Source organism: Pantherophis guttatus, chromosome 4 (assembly GCF_059756535.1).
Source record: "Pantherophis guttatus breed Tessera chromosome 4, ASM5975653v1, whole genome shotgun sequence".
In the NCBI taxonomy this organism is placed as follows: domain Eukaryota; kingdom Metazoa; phylum Chordata; class Lepidosauria; order Squamata; family Colubridae; genus Pantherophis; species Pantherophis guttatus.
The window spans coordinates 120,084,036-120,105,018 of NC_142066.1; the positions used below are offsets into that span (position 1 = coordinate 120,084,036).

A 20,983-nucleotide genomic window follows, 5' to 3' on the forward strand; every position below is an offset into this window, starting at 1 on the left:
TTATTAAAGTCCTTGAAGAAGTTCTTCCCCGGTTTTATTGGAATCACTTGGAACAAGAATAGTATTCGAGGCAACACATTCATTTTAATGGAGGCGATCCTTCCCAAAAGAGATAGCTGTAACTTTTTCCAAATTTCTAAGTCTTTCTTAATTTGTTAATTTAATCATAATTATCTTCTCTAATTGATGAACTTTTATTGGTCAGCCATATCCCTAGGTATTGGTTTGTATGCCTAATTTCTCTTCTAATTGTTTTTCTTGTTGATTGGTAAGGTTAGTCAATATTTTTGTTTTCTGTTTATTAATTTTGAGCCCAGCTACTCTCCCCTATTTCTCTATCTTGTCTAGTAACTTGGTGCCAGTTGTTATTGGTTGTTCTGTAATGAATACAATATCATCAGCAAAAGCTTGGAGTTTGTACTCTTCGCATTTGATGTTTAGGCCTTTTATTTCATTATCTTTTCTGATTTCTTTTAGGAGGGTTTCCAGGACTAATATAAATAATAGGGGGGACAGGGGACATCCCTGACTCACCCCTTTTAATATTGGGAATTGTTCTGTTAAATCACCATTAATTGTTATTTTCGCTGTCTGGCAGGAGTATATTCTTTTTATCATATTTATGAATTTATCCCCAAATTTCATGGCTTCCAATTGTAGAGTGAGAAATTTCCAATTAAGATTGTCAAATGCCTTCTGGGCATCTAGAAAAATTAAGGCCGCTTGTTTATCTATGTTCAATTCATAATATTCTAATACATCGATTATTAGTCTCATGTTATTTTTTAACTGTCTCTTGGGGATAAAGCCATTTTGGTCCGGGTGTATATAATCTTTAATTATTTTCTTGATTCTTTCTGTGATGATTGATGTAAATAATTTGTAATCCACATTCAGCAAAGATATCGGTCTATAATTTCTGTGTGTGATCTGCTTCTTCTTTAGGTATGTGTACTACATTTTTGAATGCAGTTTCAACATTCTTCGTGAATTAGATAATCAGACTCTATTAAATTGCTTATAAGTACAAAAACACTGCACAGAAAACTAAAATTGCCATTGTGATTTTTAAAGGTGTAAATGTTGAGGATAAGTGGAGAGCTTAATTCTGTTTAAAGATGACACCAGTGCCAAAATTGCACAATTTGACTGTTAAAGAAAGGCCATATAAAGTCTTTAACACAATAGTAAGATACAAAGGATTTTTCTATATTTCAAACAGTTACCTTAGGCAACCAATGATTTGGAATTAATTAAAGTTTTGGATATGTTATGCACGAAGCAAAATGTTCCCATATTTCTTTATTTATAGCCAACTTATAGTAATATTTATTACTAGGCATTGTTTTGTTGAAACATTCAAATCAGTGATTATATCTTCCAAAAAGGTGATTTTAAAAAATCTTGAGAGGCATATTCTATTGATCACTGTGCCGCTGGTTGCTTGCAGATTAATCTCTGGAAAATCAGCTTCAATGTTCCATTATCCTTCTAGAAAATCACAGTCTAATATCCTTGAGCTAGTTGATGAGGGAAAAAAAATTAAAATTTCTTAAGGCTTAGGATTTATTTCTGTTGTTTTTATGCTATTTTGATATTAGAAAATGAAAAGGATGAAATGGTGAAAAAACCCACAGTCTTTCATCTTTATACGTTATGTTCTAGAATTTAGTGTTTGGTAATATTGACTTAATTTTATTTAATTTTTTTACTTAAAGGCCCAGGGGAGAATCTATGGGAAACTTAAGGAAGAAAATTTCTTTGGACCTAAAGAAGAAGTAAAACTTGAAGCTCATATAAAAGTGCCATCCCATGCTGCTGGTAGAGTTATTGGCAAAGGTGGCAAAACGGCAAGTATTAGAATGTGAAAAAATATTTTACCAGATTATCTTATAAAACAAAGACATCTGATTTGAGGCCAAGGAACAGACTCTCCTCTCCTAAAGTTAGCCGGCAAGCCTGCTTGCATCTTTGTGTACTTATTTTCTAGCTCCTGTCCAACTTCATCGATTCTGGGTAACAAATTCCAATTAAAATAACATCATAAAAATATCATGAATATTATAATACTTCTTCTTCTTCTTCTTCTTCTTCTTCTTCTTCTTATTATTATTATTAATAATAATAATAATAATAATAATAATAATAATAATAATAATAATAATAATAAACCCATATCAGCCAAGTGCCAGTCAATATTATTTGTGATACATTTTTAAATGTTCAGTTGACGGAGTTTCATGTTTAATGAATAAAAGAGATAATAATTACAGAAACATATATGAAGATTAAAAAGAATCCACACCCCAAATCATAATGTTCAAATGTTCTCTTAAACTGCCAGATTGTTGTGGTTCTGTGGAAAAATAGGATTGTGTGGAGTATAGGTAGTCCTCAACTTACAACAATTTATTTAATGACTGTTTAAAATTATGCCACTTAAAAAAGTGACTTATGGCCACTTTCACACTTAATGACGCTTGTAGCATTCCCATGATCATATCAAAATTCAGATGTTGACAACTGATTTGTATTTATGACGGTTGCAGTGTCCCAGGATCATGTGATCCCCTTTTGCAGCCTTCTGACAAACAAAGTCAAGGGAGGGGGGGGGGAATCAGGATTCTCTTAACAACTGTGTTATTAATTTAACAACTTAACAAATGTGGCAAGAAAAGTTGTAAAATGGGTTAAAACTCACTTAACAAATTTCTCACTTAGGAACATAAATTCTGGGCTCTGTTATAGTTGTAAGTTGTGAACTACCTGTATAATTATTTCAGCAGTTAATATATTTTATTGGGATATGAAAAAGAAATTCAAAAAATGTTTCTTGGTCTACACCCCACATCCACCTCTCTTTTTGAACTCTTGAGGAAGACAACCTATGAATGCATTGCATAGAAAGTATTGATTGCCTTTAGAATAGGTGGTCCCATAAGCAGCCTGGACTAAAGCCATATAGGCATTCAGAAATAATAGCAATCAACTTGAATTGTAGCCAGAAGCAAACTGGTAGGTAATGCAGTTCCTGTAATATTGGTATAGCAATATTCTGCTTACCTACAGACTGTTGCAATTGCCCAGTAATTGTTAGAAATTACAACAGCACTGAATGAGTAGTGATTACAACTGGTCCTGGAAGTTCCAGGTATCCCAGTAACCCTGTAGCCATGTGATTGTGATCTGGGCACTTGACAATTGTCTCACACTTAACAAAAATTGCATTATCCCACGTCACGTGATTTTGATTTGCGATTTTCCCTGCTGGCTTTCCACAAACAGAATCAAGAGGGAAGCTAGCAGAGGAGGTCATAAATTGCTTGGACAAGTCTCTCTCATCTGCACATCCTTCCCTTGTCACATTTCCACCTGGCCACTTGAACACCCTCCCTTTCTGGGCAGCAGTCACTGCAAGCCCTGCTGCAGCTGCACTTGCACCATGTCTTCCTGGCCATCCCCTTACTTTCTCTGTCACCCAGCAGCCACTATCCTAAGCCCCGCTGTGCTGATGCCCCACTCACAAAACCTCTCCCACCCCGCAGCAGCTAGCACAAGCTCTTCTGCACTCTCATCATGTCTTCCCAACCACATCCACATACCCGTTGCCTCTTCTCTCTTACCTAGCAGGAGCCACTTTCTTTCCTGCTGACCTGCTTGCAATCCACCTCGGACTTGCAACTTCCTGATGGCTTTTCCACTGACTTTGGTTGTTGGAAGCTGGGAGGAAGTTGTAAGGAGGTGTTTACTTAACAATGGCAACATAGACTGTAGGGATTGCTGTTGCTAAACAGAGATATGCAATATCATGTTTCATGACCACAATTGTCAGATATGGCCCCAGCTTGGTCCTTTAGAAAAGAAACACTCTCAACTCCATTTAGTAAGATTACTTTTACTAAAAGCCAAGTGGTTAAATTAGGCAAAGCCAGAGTTTGCACGCGAAGATTCCCTAGTTAACTTTCCCTTTTTCATCCCCCCTCCCCCCCCTTATCTTCCCCTTGTCCATTCAAAGATGTTTTGCTAACCCTGCAACAGATGGATAGATGAAGAGGTGTTAGATTCCATTCCCAGGTCCATGGCCTTGAGATGTCTCTGTCTGGCTTTTTTTTTTTAAAAAACCCTTTCAGCTGCATTTATACACAATACTGCCATGTATAAACTAAGAGGTTTCAGTGATGTTGGCCAGGCATAAAAAGATGAATATTCATTTTACTAAACTACCTCAGGCATTTAATACCTCAAATAAGAAATTACTCCTTTTTTACCTTTCTTTCTTTCTTTCTTTCTTTCTTTCTTTCTTTCTTTCTTTCTTTCTTTCTTTCTTCCTTCCTTCCTTCCTTCCTTCCTTCCTTCCTTCCTTCCTTCCTTCCTTCCTTTCTTTCTTTCTTTTTTTTGCATTTACATTCGAAGATGTTTTGGTAACCCTGCAACAGATGGATAGATGGAGAGGTGTTAGATTCCATTCCCAGGTCCATGCCTTGAGATATCTCTGTCTGGATTCATGAAGATTGCTTTCGGTTTCCCCATCTCCCTTTCTGTTTTACACTCTTCCCACAGCTCTCCCCCCCTCCCACCAGCTTATAACAGACTGGCATAATTACTGACCAAAATTTTGGAATTAATGACTAAAATTTTGGTCTCAATTGCCATTGGAATCAAGGGGCTGCCTGTAATCCCCTACTGCAGCAGCTGATAAAGTAGGTTGAAATAATCCCAACTTCAAAATAATAAAGAAATGAATGGCTATGAAAAGGACTACTACAGGAATACTAGTCAAAGCTCAACCTGCTGAAGGATACACAGTTGAGAAAGACCTCATAAGTTACAGTCCTCCTCCTTCATATGGAATGCGGCCCCAACATGGCAATGCCGGCCTGAGTCGCTGTCAGGACGGGCAGCATTTTTGGGGTTTCGGGGTCTCCTGGGGCTGTTAGGACCATCGGCAGCCCCACCCCCGCCTGGGAGAGTTTCCCCTCAACCCGTTGAAGGCTTTTTCGCCCTCCAGAATGCTTGGGTGAGGGGAAGGCAAAGAAGAACGCTGCGGGAGGCTGCAGGACGCCGCGAGGCGCCCTGTGAGGAGGATTAGGGAAATTGGCTGCAGCGATGCCGGCTTCTTCCCCGCTCGCTGATCGGCGGCTGTCAGAACAGCGGCGACGACGTGGGAGGACCAATGGTGCCGACGGTGGACTGAGGGCGTTCTGGCACTGGCGGCGGAGTTGCGGAGTTGCGGCGGCAATGGCAGCCGCTGCGCAGCGATTGGGAGGGGATGTTTAGCTGGATAAAGATGGCTGCGAAAAAGGGTGAGGTGGAAGTTGTTGGACGTTTGATGCTGGCGGAGAGGCGAAGTGGAGGTCGCCAACGGAGGCATGATATGGCTGAAATGAGAGGGGATGGAAAGATCTGGGGTTGGAGAGTCCGGTGGATGGCTCTGGGATGGGGCCTCCATGGGTGGCCTCTCCTCCCCCCCTTTCTGGCCCTGTTATCGGCCTGGGAGTAAGCCTCCCTCCCCCCTCCCCCTCTCCTCTCCCTTGTGTATACATCTATCCTCCTACGGAATTACTGGGCAACTACTGGGCAGCTTTATTTGTACCCCGCTTCAAATCAAATCATATTAAATCTAATTGAATCATTTCCATCGAAACTCCCGGCAGATGGGGACTTGGACAGTATTTTGTGGACCCTGAGGGAAGTTGGCTGTTTGAACCATCTTTTATCAGAAGGGATGATATCATCAAATTCCTTCCCTTTGGACATCTGGCCGGCCACTGTGAGAGGGTGGCTGGGAAAAATTTTTCTCCCGCTGACTGTATAAACCAACTCCTTCCGCTGCTGTGAGAGAGCAGGGGATTCCGGGTTGCTGCTTATATAAAGACCTTCTGTCCTAGGACTCTGTGGACCCTACCAAACTGCTTTCCCATTCTGATCTTACTTGATGTACTCGGCGGCGGAGCTATGTGCACTGCGAGACTCCCCCCTCTCGCAGGTTTGGCCCTTCACTCTATCGAGGGCCTACCTTAATGACGGGCTTTGGAACCCCGAGAGGTGGCATGGTGCGAGAAGGGGGTTGAGGGGTTTTTTAGCTAAATTTTTAACCAAAATTTTAAGGGGACCCGGGAGGAAGGGAGGGGGGTGTAAAAGTGGACCCGGGGGGGTTCAGATAGCAACTAAGCGGGGTGATGGGTCGATTGGCTGCAACAGAGGGGTCGTGAAAGGAAATTTAACCGGGGAGCAGGGGGACGATAGGAAGGGCTGTGTAATTGAAACAATGAGTGGGAGGGGCAGGTACGACGGGCGCAGGGGGCCATATCATGTGCTGGGGATGCGCACACACTGTTTACGAGCAATTACACACCCCGGCCCCCAATGCGCGACTCGTGTCCTGGGTTGTGCAGAGTCTCAGGCCCAGGGTCCGCGGCTGATGTTGTGTAATGCCAGGTCTGGCACACGACTCGACTGAAGAGCTGGTGGCCGCCTGGGAGAGTGTGGCCGCCGGAGCTTTGGACCGCGTCGTGCCTTTGCGGCCTCTGACCCGATGCCGATCTCAATTGGCTCCTTGGTTCTCCGAGGAGCTGAGAGAGATGAAGCGTCGGAAAAGATGCCTAGAGAGCATTTGGAGGACTAGTCAATCCGATTCCGACCAGACACAGGTGAGGTCTTATATCAAGCCCTACCTAGTGGCGATAAAAGCGGCGAAATCTAACCATTTCTCCGCTCTTATCGCATCTGCGGAGAACTGCCCAGCTGCCCTGTTTAGGGTGACCCACTCCCTTCTTCGGGGGGGAGTGCGGGAAGATCCCTTGCAGGACCGCGCTGAGGATTTTGTGCAATTTCTGCATGATAAAGTCGCTTGGATTCGGGATGGCTTGGACTCCGATTGGATGAGTCCAGGGGAGGAGACAGGGGCAGGTCTTGAGAATATTATCTGGGAGGAGTTTGATCCTGTGGCTCCCGAGGATGTGGACAGGGTTCTGGGTAGGATTATTGCCGCCACATGTTTATTGGACCCGTGTCCCTCCTGGTTGGTACTGGCCTCCCGGGAGGTTACACGAGGCTGGCTCCAGGGGACTATAACTGCTTCTCTGAGTGAGGGTGCCTTTCCCGCCGCCTTGAAAGAGGCGGTGGTGAGGCCCCTCCTCAAGAAGCCTTCCCTGGGCCCGGCTGAACTAGCTAACTACTGTCCGGTCTCCAACCTTTGTTTTGTGGCGAAGATTGTTGAGAGTGTGGTGGCACGACAACTGCCCGGGCACCTGGATGAAGCTATCTATCTAGACCCGTGCCAGTCGGGCTTCAGGCAGGTGCACAGCACAGAAACGGCATTGGTCGTGTTGGTGGATGATCTCTGGAGGGCTCGGGACAGGGGTTGCTCCTCTGTCCTAGTCCTATTAGATCTCTCAGCGGCTTTTGATACCATCGACCATGGTATCATGCTGAGGCGGTTGAGAGGGTTAGGAATAGGGGGCACTGTTCTGCGGTGGTTCTCCTCCTTCCTCTCCGACCGCTCGCAGTTCGTGTTGGCAGGGGGGCAGAGGTCGACCTCGAGGCATCTCGCATGGGGAGTGCCACAAGGGTCAGTCCTCTCGCCCCTTCTGTTCAACATTTATGTGAAGCTGCTGGGTGAGATCATCTGTGGTTTTGGGGTGAAGTGTCATCTGTATGCTGATGATACTCAGCTGTACATCTCCACCCCAGACCACCCCAACGATGCCCTTGATGTGATGTCTCGCTGCCTGGAGGCCGTGCGGGTCTGGATGGGGAGGAACAGGCTCAGACTCAACCCGTCCAAGACCGAGTGGCTGTGGCTGCTGGCGTCCCGATATAGTCAGCAGGTGCCATCGCTGACTATTGGGGGTGAATCTTTGCCCCCCCACAGAGAGGGCTCGCAATCTGGGTGTCCTCCTGGACGCACGGCTGTCTTTAGAAGAGCATATGACGGCGTGGCCAGGGGGGCCTTTTATCAGGTTCGCCTGATCCGCCAGTTGCAGCCTTTTCTGGACCGGGATGCCTTACGCACGGTCACTCATGCCCTTGTCACCTCCCGGCTGGACTATTGTAATGCTCTCTACATGGGGCTTCCCTTGAAGAGCACTCGGAGGCTCCAACTGGTCCAGAATGCGGCTGCACGTGTGGTTATGGGCGCAACTCGTTGCGCCCGCGTGACACCCCTCCTGCGCGAGCTGCACTGGCTCCCGGTGGTCTTCCGGGTGCGATTCAAGGTGTTGGTTACTACCTTTAAAGCGCTCCATGGCGTAGGACCCGGGTACCTTCGAGACGGTCTTCTGCCACCAATAGCCTCCCACCGACCAGTCCGCTCCCACAGAGAGGGTCTCCTCAGGGTGCAATCAGCCAAGTTATGTCGGCTGGCGACACCCAGGGGGAGGGCCTTCTCTGTGGGAGCCCCAGCCCTGTGGAATGAACTGCCCCCGGAAATACGTAAGATCTCTGACCTCCGGGTGTTTCGTTGCGCATTGAAGACCCTGTTGTTCCGCCAGGCCGGGCTATCAACATAATAATTTTAAATTGGGGTATTTTAAATTTTTGGGGTTTTAAATCGGCCAAATCTATTTAATTATTTTAATTTTTAATTGTTGTGTCTTGTGTTTTTAAATTGGCTGTACACCGCCCTGAGTCCTTCGGGAGAAGGGCGGTATAGAAATATAATAATAATAATAATAATAATCATCATCATCATCATCATCATCATCATCATCATCCAAAATGAATTTAAAGGGAAGTAAGAGAATCAGTTAGACAGTTGCTTTGTTTTGTCTTGTCCAGCTCCTTACAGCCTGAGGTCACCTTTGGGATCTTCAGATAGACTAGGCCAGGGGTGTCAAACTGGCGGTCCACGGGCTGGATGTGTCATGCACAGGCCATGCCTACCCCAGCTCCTCGAATGGGAAAAATTACGGAAGGTCATGTGACGGCAACATGATGCCACGAGTTTGACACCCAAGGATTAGGCAGACCTTCTCTGTTGTTATCCCTATACTTTGGAACATCCTATACTGTAGTGGGATTTAAGAAGCTTGTTCCTTCCTGACAATTCATAAAAGTGTTACAACAATATAATTGTTTTTACTTGAGTTTTCATTCTTCTGGGAATCATTTATGGAATTTCAGTGACGGTATTATTCTGGTTTGTTTCTATGGTTCTTTTACTTTATTGTATGCTATCCAGAGTCTATATTTACTCACCTTTCTTGCAAATCTTTTTACTTCCACATTTTTACATCTATTTTCTTGACTATACACCCACATGTAGGTGTTGTGACTCAGGCCCAAGTAGTTAGTATTAAATGCAAACAGTTTAAAAACAGACTTTATTAGAACAGCTGAGAATTAACTCATTCTCAGCGTAGTCCAAACTAAATTAAAGCAAATTCTTCAAAACACTATTTCTCAGTTTATCACCGACTTTGGTATAATTAGGCAAAGCCAAAGGCAAAAGTTCAGAAGCAGAAGACGCTGACAAGAAATGAATACAGTGAAACAAGAAGCAATTCTCTCAACATTGTTTTCTGGCAAAGAGGCCAAGAGTTGTTGCTGGTCTTTTAAGCCTTATGGGAGGGGCCAAACATCTCTTGGCTCTACTCCCGAGTTGTCCTTCTGGCAGCTCTTCTCATACGTGCACTAGGAACAGGCTCCTCCTGTTCCTCTGCCTCTCTATTGTCAGCCTCTAGAGGCTCCGAAGTCCGCACATCACTCCCCAATGGACCTGGCCCCAACTCTGCCTCCGACGCAGAGCCCTCATCTGGGCCTTCTCCAGCCTTCAGGACTGGCCCATGTTCTTCCTCAGCCTCATTGCTGTCTGACTCCACTGCCAGCTCTGCAGGCTGCTGATGTACCACAACAGTAGGTTTCAGTTATAAGATTTGAATACCAATACAGTAATTTTATTTTATTTTTTAAACAGGTAAATGAGCTTCAGAATTTAACAAGTGCAGAAGTTGTTGTTCCTCGTGATCAGACACCAGATGAAAATGATCAGGTGGTTGTGAAAATTACTGGTCATTTCTATGCATGCCAGGTTGGTGGAAGTTTCTGTCTGAAAACTTTGACTTTTTCATTGTTTAATAATTGCAGTCACAAAAGGCACATGGCATTTCCCACTGAACTTATCTGTTACAGGTACTTCTTGACTTACAACCACAATTGGGACCAGAATTTTGATCACTAAGTGATACAGTCATTAACTAAGTCATTACATCACTGGCCCCACATGACTCCAATCTAAAATGCTCAAATTGCAATTACATGACGGGATAGATAGTGCAATGGTTATAAGAATGAATCATCACTTTTTCCAAAGCCATGATAACTTCAAATTGTGGTTAACTAAATGGTCGTAAATTGAGGATTACCTGTATACTAACTTCTATATTTCTTTTTGAAGTACCTTTGAGAAAAGAGGCTTTATTTTAAGTTTTTTTAAGTAGTGATTTGTGTGTAAATGCCAATGGCTCACTATTTGGGTTATTTTAAATCACAAAAATCTTTCTTACTCTCCCCTGGTTTGTCTAGGACAGCTCACTTTGGCAATGTGGTGGTATATGAATTTCTTAATTTAGTTTTGTTCTTTTTTATTTACTTTTTTTTTAACTTGTTCCAAAAATGGGTTAAAGAATTGTAACTATAATTGTAGTCATTCCTGATGAAGTATTTCAAACACAGATGTGCAGTGAGTTGTGCACTTAAAAGTTACACATTTTCAAACATATTTGAGAAATGGGATAGCAGTTAGAGGAAAAAGGCATTAAATTCTCTAATGACAATTCCTCTCTGTCACATAGCTTGCCCAACGAAAAATTCAGGAAATACTGGCTCAGGTAAGAAGACAACAACAACAACAACAGAAAACAGCACCAAGTGGACAGCCTCAGCAGAGACGAAAATAAAAGTTTAGTAAAAGACCCTTCAGAGACAGATGCCAAACCAAAGAGAGAGAGAGAGAGAGAGAGAGAGAAAAAGAGAGAGACTAAACTGTAATGGACAGGTTATGGGCACCTGTTGGAATGATATACAAAAGTTTCACCAAGCCAGTTTGTTTGAGGACCAGGCGCAGTTGGCATACTGTCTCTGAGAATGTATTCTTTAGGCTCTCTTTATTTTTTGAAACCCAGCTTTAAACTAAGGACCCCTTCACTTCCCTTTTGTTCTATTCTCACAGTTTAACATAAACTTGCTAGTTTTCTTTCATGGTTCTTACTATTCCCCAGCAATATTAGGCATTGATTTAATGAAGCTTTCTCTTTCGAGTTCATTGGTATAACAAGTAAAGGCATTGCTATTCTATTCCACTTGTAAAAGAAGCAAAGATAACGGGAAGGTTTGATTTGGGGATGGGACTGGAGTTTAGACAAGGGCATTAACAAAGAGGTTAAGTGTTATTCCCAATGTTAACCAAGTGGCTTTTTTTTTAAAAACCCTTTTGGCTGCATTTATACACAATACTGCCATGTATAAACTAAGAGGTTTCAGTGATGTTGGCCAGGCATAAAAAGATGAATATGCATTTTACTAAACTACCTCAGGCATTTAATACCTCAAATAAGAAATTATTCCTTTTTTGCCTTTTTTTTTTTTGCTTTTTTTTTTTTGTATTTTGTATACTTTATAAAGCTAATAGTTTTTGAGCATTTTATTTTTTTAAAAAATGATAAATTTGATCAGCCAACAATCTAGGAGTGCTACAGAATTTATTGAGATGGGACAAATGTTGTGAGTGACTTCTAACTGTTGGCTGACAGGAGTGAGATGGAAAAAAATTAGTTTCAGATTATATATGAGGATGTTAACACAATCATTTTTTTGGGGGGTGGGTAGGGAATCAGTGAATGTTCAGATTAACCTAAACAAATGCCAATATACTCATTGCAGCAATGCCATTATTTTTCTGTTAAGATGGGATGAAAAAAATTGATGGTACGTTATTGGGAACAGAACAAGGAAGTGATGGCAAGAGGCTGGGACTTCTGGGTAAATGCTAGGAAGTCTGTTAGAACTGGACATTTTTTTTTCTTGTATTACTTGATTGAATGCATGAACCCTTTGTGCCTTTGACCATCACTCTCTGCCTACTAATACTAAAACATTTGCAGCCCATTTGTATGTTCTGTTTCAAAGAGCAAGCTTCATCTTGAGTTTGGTAATGTGCTTGATCAGTTAGAGCAGTTTGGAGGCATGGGTTCTCTGCTTTCCAGCAATTGCTTCGTACTCTTTTCAGTTATTGTATTGGGTGTTGGGTAAGGGAGGTGAGATCAACATTGTTTGATGATCCCATTTAAAGGTAATGAAAGGCTAAGTTTACATATCCTCTATTAAAGGCCACACTAAGCCACTTCGAAGGGTTTTTTAAAAATAAAAATAAATTCATACAACCTCAAGCTTGGCTTACAAACAAGATACAGCAGCATTTATGCACATTCTGCAACAACCACAAACTAAAAACGTACTAAAAAGCAGGGATCACAGAAAAATTATAATTTTTCTTTAATTTCAGAATGTAATTTGAATTGTAATTGTGGTAATATGCATTCAAGTTTCTACACAAACTTCAGTCTACCTCAGTTTAACAATGTGGCAACACATGGTGCATAAAGACTGCTGTGCGTGTGCATGCCTCCCCGGGTGCACGAGCCATGCTATTACCTCGGACCCTTTTGTTTGTAATGTTTCTGTGCATGAGAAGATTGGGACTGCTATGCTGCATTGTTTGCAGGGGCACAATTAGCAAAAAATAGTTTGTTTCACCATTTTGTTGATCTACCTCTTAGATTGATAAGAAAATAGAGGCATTTCTACATAGAATAGATCATTTGCCCAAAGATTATGGTTATACAGATTAGATAACTTTTTGGGGGGGGAAAGTTTCTTTTATTTTACTGCATTTTTCTTTACTAATTGGCTTAAAAATACAAGTATATGTTGTAGTTTAGCAGAAAGAAAGAAAAACAAGTTTCTGGGGGCTTGGAAGGGGGAACAATACTTTACCTAAACTTTAGGAGATTTTTCTTTTCTTATAATGAACTTTTACAATTATTGAAGTAAGAAGATGGACATAATGATTTTTAAAAATCTGTGTCCAATATTATTAATTTTGGCAAGATTGATATGATTGTTTTCCTTAATAGCTTTATTTTACAAAATAAGTGCTACATTTACACCTGCTGACGTAAATATTGTCGTTTTTCTTTAAATTTGTAGACTTTAGTGTGGTAAAATCATGTCTTTTAGTTTCAGTTGAGATACGGCAATATGAAGTATTTCATATAGCTAGGAAGTGAAACTTTAAATGATTTCAGTGTTTAATAAAGTATTGATCATTTCTTCTCTGTAATGTGCCCCCTATGCAGCTTCACTTGCCAGATGCCTCTGAATGGAATAAAGAGTTTAACTCCTACTATCAGATAAATGTGTCTTTGTTTTATTTGATAAGAGTGAGAGGTTAAAAAAACTGAAAGAATAGAGAAGATTTTAAGAGCTTATGTCCATTTTTAAAAAATGTATTGATCGATTCATGGGGCTGAAATGGAAATCTAATTAACACAGCAATTCACAGATTGGTAGTTCAAATATATTGCATATTTAGTCTTATTTATATGATGCCTAGAGAAGAGGCTGTACCAACACTATGATTCTAAATACACACAACACACAACTGCAAGATTCTGAAGTTTGCTTCATCAGGAATAGAATAAACTGAAACTGATAATGTCATAAGTGAACTCAAATTACTCAATATTCATATTGTAAAATTGTGGGATCAGTTTGCCTTCATGCCCAAAACTTAATTTGGAAAATTTAATACTGATAAAAGATGAGTTCTCTTACAGTTTCCTATAATTGTTTTTATTTTGGCTGTTCACCGCCCTGAGTCCTAAAGGAGAAGGGTGGTATACAAATTTAATAAATAATAATAATTATAGGAGACTGGCAGGCTGCTTTGTGTGCACTTGTGAGCACACAAACATGTAAATTGTATTATAAATAATATACAGTATCAAACATGTAAATAGTATTGAGTAGTTTTGTTAAGTAAACCTTGTGGGTTTAATACCTTGCAATGATAATAAAGCAGAAGTTGAGCAATTTGTTTGATCTACTTAAGCCAGGGGTGTCAAATTTGATTTCATTGAGGGCCACATCAGGGTTGTGTTTGATCTTGAGGGGCCAGGGTGGGCATGGCCAGCTCGACATCACTTGTGTCGGGGGTGCCTGTGGTGGCCCAAGCACTCTGCCAGCGAAAACGCTATCAAGCTCCGTTTTCAGCTGCAACGGCCTCCTGCAACCCTCTGCCAGCGAAAATGGAGTTTGCAAGGGCTACTTGCAGCCATCTCAAGCTCAGTTTTTGGCTGTGACGGCCTCCTGCAACTCTCTGCCAGCAAAAACAGAGCCTGCAAGGGCCACGTACAGCCCTCCCGAACTCCATTTTCGCTGACAGAGGCATTGCAGCCGGTCCTTCTCTGTTTCCAGGGTGATCCTGTGGGCCAGATCTAAGCACCCCATGGGCTGAATCTGGCCCACGGGCCTTGAGTTTAACACCCCTGGCTTAAGCAGTTCGTTGTAAAATTAGCCTGAGGTGGCTCTGAATTTTGTTTATTATTATCAAATTTAAATATTAACATGCTTTCAGAGTAACTTTGAAATTTATCTGTAAGCATTAGCTTATGTACTGTATATATAAACATTTTTCAAATATAATTTTAAGAATTTAATTACAGTAGTATAAACCAATACAAACATAAACTTAGAAAAAGAGCTTTTTTCTTTCTAGAATGAAAGGAGAATGTAATAAAAAGGATATATAAGGAGTGACTTTAATCCTCATCATATGTATAAACAAATTTAATAACTTCATCCTCTATAAGGTTAAATAGATATCAACTTCTCAATCTTGATGTCAGCAATCTGCCATATTTTTATCTTGATCAAATAAACCAGTTTTATATTAATTCTAACAATTTTTAATTCAGTCAAATATTGTCAAAAAAGGATTTTATTTCTCTTCAATTCTTCTTTATCCCATCACACAAATTTTGAGATTTTAATAACCTATTTTGTACATCCAGTAAAGCATCCTTTTCCAAATTATTCTCTTGGCCTGTCATTTGTAGTTCCACATTCTGTATTTCCTCTTTCAGATAAAATTAGTTCCATTTCCATCATTCCTTTATTGGCATATTTTAGGCATAGTTTATCCATAGAACCAGATGTCATTACTGACACAGTTTATATTGTAGTTACTAAATTTTTCAAAAAAACACAAGTACAATATAGTATCGAGATAAATATTGGCATAGTTAAAAAATATAAAATACTAGAGAAAAAATAAAATTGAAATCTATAGTAAAAATGTCTTAAGTAGTTAAGATAGACAATTGATTAAAAATACATAAACATACTAATTACAATAATTTAAAAGTAGGCTGATTTGTAAGGGCCCAATATCTGCTGTAACTAGGATTTGACTAGGATTATTGCAACTATAATCCAACTAACTGGAAGCAATATAATCCAGGTATTTCTTATTTAACGACTGCCTTATTTAGTGACCATTTGCAGTTATGATAAGCAGGCCTGTGAAACAAAGGAATGATAAAGTAAGATTAAAAGCAGTTTCAATTAGCAACGGTTTCCTGAATTGCCAGTCCAAATTGTTGCTAAAGGAAGACTACTTTTTTTAGAAAGAAAAAAATGAGAGATACTGAATATGGTAACTTCAGGTTCAGTATTGCCTCAGTGCAAGAGTCATTTGCATTCAATCATAGCTTGGATTCTGAACTGGGGAATACTGTCTGAAACCCTCATGTTCTGGTCTGCTAGCAGCAGATACAATAATCAGTCTCTGTCCTACATGGGTATTGCTTTATGAAGAGGAAAATATCTATCTTGGAGGGCTCTTTAAAATGATAGCATAACTACAAGTCCCAAAGCTTCAATTTTCCCCTCATCACAAGGACATAATTGCTTAGGTATCACAACAGAATTTTCCCTCCAAAATGGTGGGAGGGCATTACAACAGATAAATGTAAGAGCTCTTCCAATGTTCTTTAGGGGTGATAGTAATGGTTAAGTGCACTATTTTTTTCTGCATTGAGTAGAATAATAAATGGTGGCATCTGGATGATATTGTTTTCCAGGCAATAATTGGCTCTCCTGAAAGTGCTTTGCTCTGATCAAATCTCCTTGGAATCCATACATGAGGGAAACTCCACAATTCTTTAGGACAACACTAAACAGTTTCTGCAAGGAAGCCTGAAATTTGTCTTGAAGAGTTTTGTTTTGTTTTGTTTTTTAAAAAAAAAGGGGTGGTGGGGGAGAGCCAGATACCTTCTGTTAAAGATTAGCTTGATCCAGTAGCTAATGAGTTACTTGGTACAGATTTAAATTGAAACTATTCCTGCCTCAGCCTAAAAGACTGGGTTAGAAACAAAATAAAAACCAAAAACAAGTTCCTTAAGAAGCTTGACTGAACAACTTCAAATGATTTTAAATTATATGCACACATTTGGAAGTCATAAAATGGTTGTATTATTTTGAAATCAGAACATTTTTAGTCCACCAGGTATATCATTACCTTCTATGCAAAAAACAAACAAACCACCAACCGGATGGTAGATATATTTCTGACCTCTTGGTGATTGAATTTGGGGCCTCCATAATAAGCCAGTGGCAAGAAAAACAATTCCAAAATATTGAGGGCTTGAATTTATTTGACATTATTCCTACAAGTAGTCCTCATTCCATCCATCTGAGGTCGGTAAAATGAGGACCTAGATTGTTGGGGGCAATATGCTGACTCTAAACTACTTAGAGGGCTGTAAACCACTGTGAAGCAGTATATAAACCCTATCGCTATCCCATTTAGCAACCATTCAAAATTGTGATGGTGCTGAACAAGGGAGACTTACAATAAGCCCACTTATATTACATAATGTAGGAGTAATACAATAGTCTACCAGTTATGTTTGGATGGAGATTTTCTAATTAAAATCCTGTTGCCATAGTATTGATGCAAAAATTAAAATGAAAGGACGTGGAATACAACTTTGCTTTATACCTTGTAAATAATTATTCTATTGCATGAACACAGCCGGTGAATTAATGCAGAGGTTTTCCTGTTGCTTATTATATGAACAATGGCAACAGCCACAAAATATTGTTTACTAAGCTTTTTCGTTTTGTGTCGGTTGATTGGGCAGTTGCATCCTAGTGAAAGGCCGGATACATTCACTCCAGGGCAAGGTCTAAAAATAATTTCCTATCAGATTTAGGTTTCATATAATCCAAAATTTAGGGTTAATTTAAATGCTTCTTTATGTTACAAAATAAGTTGGAAGGGACTTTGGAGGTTGTCTAGTCCAACCGCCTACCCAGGCAGGAAAGATTACACCATTTCAGACAAATGGTTGTCCAATCTCTTAAAAACTTCCAAGATTGGAGCATACACAACTTCTGGAGGCAAGTTGTTCCGCTGATTATTTGTTATGTCAGGAAATTTTACCTTTGTTCTAGGTTGCTTTTCTCCTTGATTAGTTTCCATTCATTGCATTTTGCCTGCCTTCAGACTCCCTCTTCTTTGTAGCAGCCTCTTAGATATTGGAGAGCTGCTATCATGTCACCCCTAATCCTTCTTTTCATTAAACTAGATATACCTATTTGTTGCAATCATTCTTCATATGTTTTAGCCTCCAGTTCCCTAATCATCCTTGTTTTTTTCTGTACTCTTTCCAGAGTCTCATATCTTTTTTATAGTATGGTGACCAAAACTGGATGAAGTATTCCAAGTGTGGTCTTAACCAAGGTGGTATAAAGTGGCATTAAGGCTTCACGTGATTTTGATTCTATCCCTGTTAATGCAGTCTGGGACTGCATTGGCTTTTTTGGCAGCTGCAGCACACTGCTGGCTCACATGTAAGCGATTGTTCATTAGGACTCCAAAATCCCTTTCATAGTTACTACTATTGAGCCAGGTACCACCTATACTATACCTGTGCACTTGGTTTTTCTTGCCTAAATTAAGAACGTAAACATTTTCTGATAGCTCTGCAAAGAATTCTGCTGAAGCCCTATTTGATATTTGAACAGGGAAAAGGGGGAAGTAATTAAACTCTTTTAAGTGCAATTTTCAACTTGATGGAATGGTTTAGTTTATTTGATTTGTATACCGCCCTACTCCCGAAGGACTCGGGGCGGTGAACAGCCAAACGATAAAATACATAGATACAAAAAATTTAAAAACCAGATAAAATCAAATTAAATCATTTTGGCCCAGACAGATTAAAACACCCCAATAATTTAAAAACAGATTAAAATTTACATATTTAAAAAAGGGAAGAGATTAGGCCAAGCCCGCCTGATGGAATAAAAAGGTCTTCACAGCGCGGCGGAAGGTGCGCAGATCCGGGATCCTCCGTATCTCTGGGGGGGAGCTCATTTCAGATGGCAGGTGCCCCCACAGAGAAGGCTCTCCCCCTAGGGGCCGCCAGTCGACACTGTTTGGCTGACGGCACCCGGAGGAGTCCCTCTCTATGAGAGCGTACTGGCCGGTGGGAGGCTATTGGTGGTAGTAGGCGGTCCCGTAGATAACCAGGTCCTAAGCCATAGAGCGCTTTAAAGGTGGTAACCAAAACCTTGAAGCGCACCCGGAAGGCCACTGGGAGCCAATGCAGCTCGTGCAGGAGAGGTGTTACATGGGAGCGCCATGTCGCTCCCATTACCACCCGCGTGGCCGCACTCTGCGCCAGTTGGAGCCTCCAAGTGCTCCTCAAGGGGAGCCCCATGTAGAGAGCATTGCAATAGTCCAGGCGGGAGGTGACGAGGGCATGAGTGACCATGCGTAACAAGTCCCGATCCAGAAAGGGACGCAACTGGCGAATCAGGCGAACCTGATGAAAAATCCTCCCGGTCACGGCTGTCAAGTGCTCCTCTAAAGACAGCCGTGAATCCAGGAGGACGCCCAAGTTGCGAGCCCTCTCCGTGGGGGCCAATGATTCGCCCCCAATAGTCAGTGATGGCGTCAACTGACTATATCGGGACGTCGGAAACCACAGCCACTCGGTCTTGGATGGGTTGAGCCTGAGCCTGTTCCTCCCCATCCAGATCCGTACGGCCTCCAGGCACCGGGACATCACTTCAAGGGCATCGTTGGGGTGATCCGGGGTGGAGATGTACAGCTGGGTGTCGTCAGCGTACTGATGGTACTCCACCCCGAAACCACGGATGATCTCGCCCAGCGGCTTCACATAAATGTTGAACAGGAGAGGCGAGAGGACCGACCCTTGTGGCACCCCACATATGAGGGGCCTCGGGGTCGACCTCTGTCCCCCTGTCAACACAGACTGTGACCGGTCAGAGAGAAAGGAGGAGAACCACTGCAACACAGTGCCTCCCACCCCTAACTCTTCCAACCGGTGCAGCATGATACCATGGTCGATGGTATCAAAAGCCGCTGAGAGATCTAACAGGACCAGGACAGAAGGGCACCCCCTGTCCCGAGCCCTCCAGAGATCATCCACCAACGCGACCAATGCCGTTTCCGTGCTGTACCCGGGCCTGAAGCCCGACTGGAACGGATCCAGATATGTCGTTTCATCCAGGTGCTGGGGGAGCTGTTGCGCAACCACACTCTCAACAACCTTCGCCACAAAACGAAGGTTGGAGACCGGACAATAATTTACCAACATTGCCGGGTCCAGGGAAGGCTTCTTGAGGAGAGGCCTCACCACCGACTCTTTCAAGGCGGCAGGAAAGACACCCTCACTCAACGAAGCATTTATAATCCCCTGGAACCAGCCTCGTGTCACCTCCCGAGAAGCCAGCACTAACCAAGAGGGACACGGGTCCAATAAACAAGTGGTCGCGTTCAGTCTACCTAGAATCCTGTCCACGTCCTCAGGGGTCACAGGATCAAACTCATCCCAGATAACATTCTCAAGACCTGCCCCAGTCCCTCCCCCTGAGACTACCCAGTCGGAGTCCAGATCTTCCCGAATCTGAGTGATTTTGTCATACAGATATTGAACAAAATCCTCGGCTCTACCCTCCAAGGGGTCCTCCCGCGCTTCCTGGTGGAGCAGGGAGCGGGTCACCTTAAACAGGGCGGCCGGGCAATTATCTGATGACGCAATAAGAGCAGCAAAATAGCTACATTTCGCTGCTTTTATCGCCACTAGGTAATTCCTAATATGAGATCTTACCAGTGTCCGGTCAGGTTCAGAAAGACTGGCCCTCCAACTACTCTCTAGGCGTCTTTTCCGGCGCTTCAACTCCCTCAGCTCCTCAGTGAACCAAGGAGCTAAATGAGATCGGCGCGGGGTCAGAGGCCGCAAAGGCACGACCTGATCCAGAGCTCCAGCGGCCGCCCTATCCCAGGCGGCCACTAGGTCTCCAATCGAGGCGTGTGCCAGAGCCTCAGGGAATGGCCCAAGCTCCATCTGGAACCTGTCAGGTTCCATCAGGCGCCTGGGGCGGAACCATCTTACCGGCTCCGCCTCCCTGCGGCAGGGTGTAGCGGTTCGAAGGTCGAGACGAAGGAGAGAGTGATCAGACCATGACAAGGGCTCGGTGACTATATCCCCTATCTCGAGATCACTCAACCACTGTCCAGAGACAAAAACCAGATCCAGCGTGTTTCCCCCCGTGTGGGTAGGGCCATGAATTAACTGGGTCAGGTCCATGGCTGTCATGGAAGCCATGAACTCCTGAGCCACCTCCGACGCCTCACCCATGGACGGCAGGTTGAAATCCCCCATGACCATAAGCCTAGGGGTATCAACCGCCACTGCGGCGATGACGTTGAGTAGCTCAGGCAGGGCTGCTGCCACGTGGCAGGGAGCCAGGTACGTGATCAGCAAACCCCTCTGAACCCCGTGACCCCATTTCACAAGGAGGGATTCACAGCCGGCCGTCTGAGGAACAGTGGCCTCCCTCGGTCTCAGACCATCTTTAATGATAACCGCTACCCCCCCGCCCCTTCCCT

General features: G+C 42.5%; 1 protein-coding gene across 19 annotated transcripts in view; it reads left to right on the top strand.

Moving 5' to 3' along the window:
* Nucleotides 1-20,983, top strand: part of IGF2BP3 (insulin like growth factor 2 mRNA binding protein 3) — a 106,613-nt gene that overhangs the window by 82,078 nt on the left and 3,552 nt on the right. For 12 of the 19 annotated variants that reach the window (XM_087892686.1, XM_034402123.3, XM_087892683.1 and 9 more), the window contains 3 exons: nt 1,719-1,850; nt 9,917-10,030; nt 10,794-13,414. In XM_087892686.1, coding sequence (XP_087748812.1) covers nt 1,719-1,850; nt 9,917-10,030; nt 10,794-10,898 — 351 coding nt within the window. In that variant the 3' untranslated portion in view covers nt 10,899-13,414. Of the gene's footprint in view, nt 1-1,718; nt 1,851-9,916; nt 10,031-10,793; nt 13,415-20,983 lie in introns of those variants that run through there. The other 7 variants (XM_087892693.1, XM_087892687.1, XM_087892692.1 and 4 more) reach the window with 2 other exon arrangements.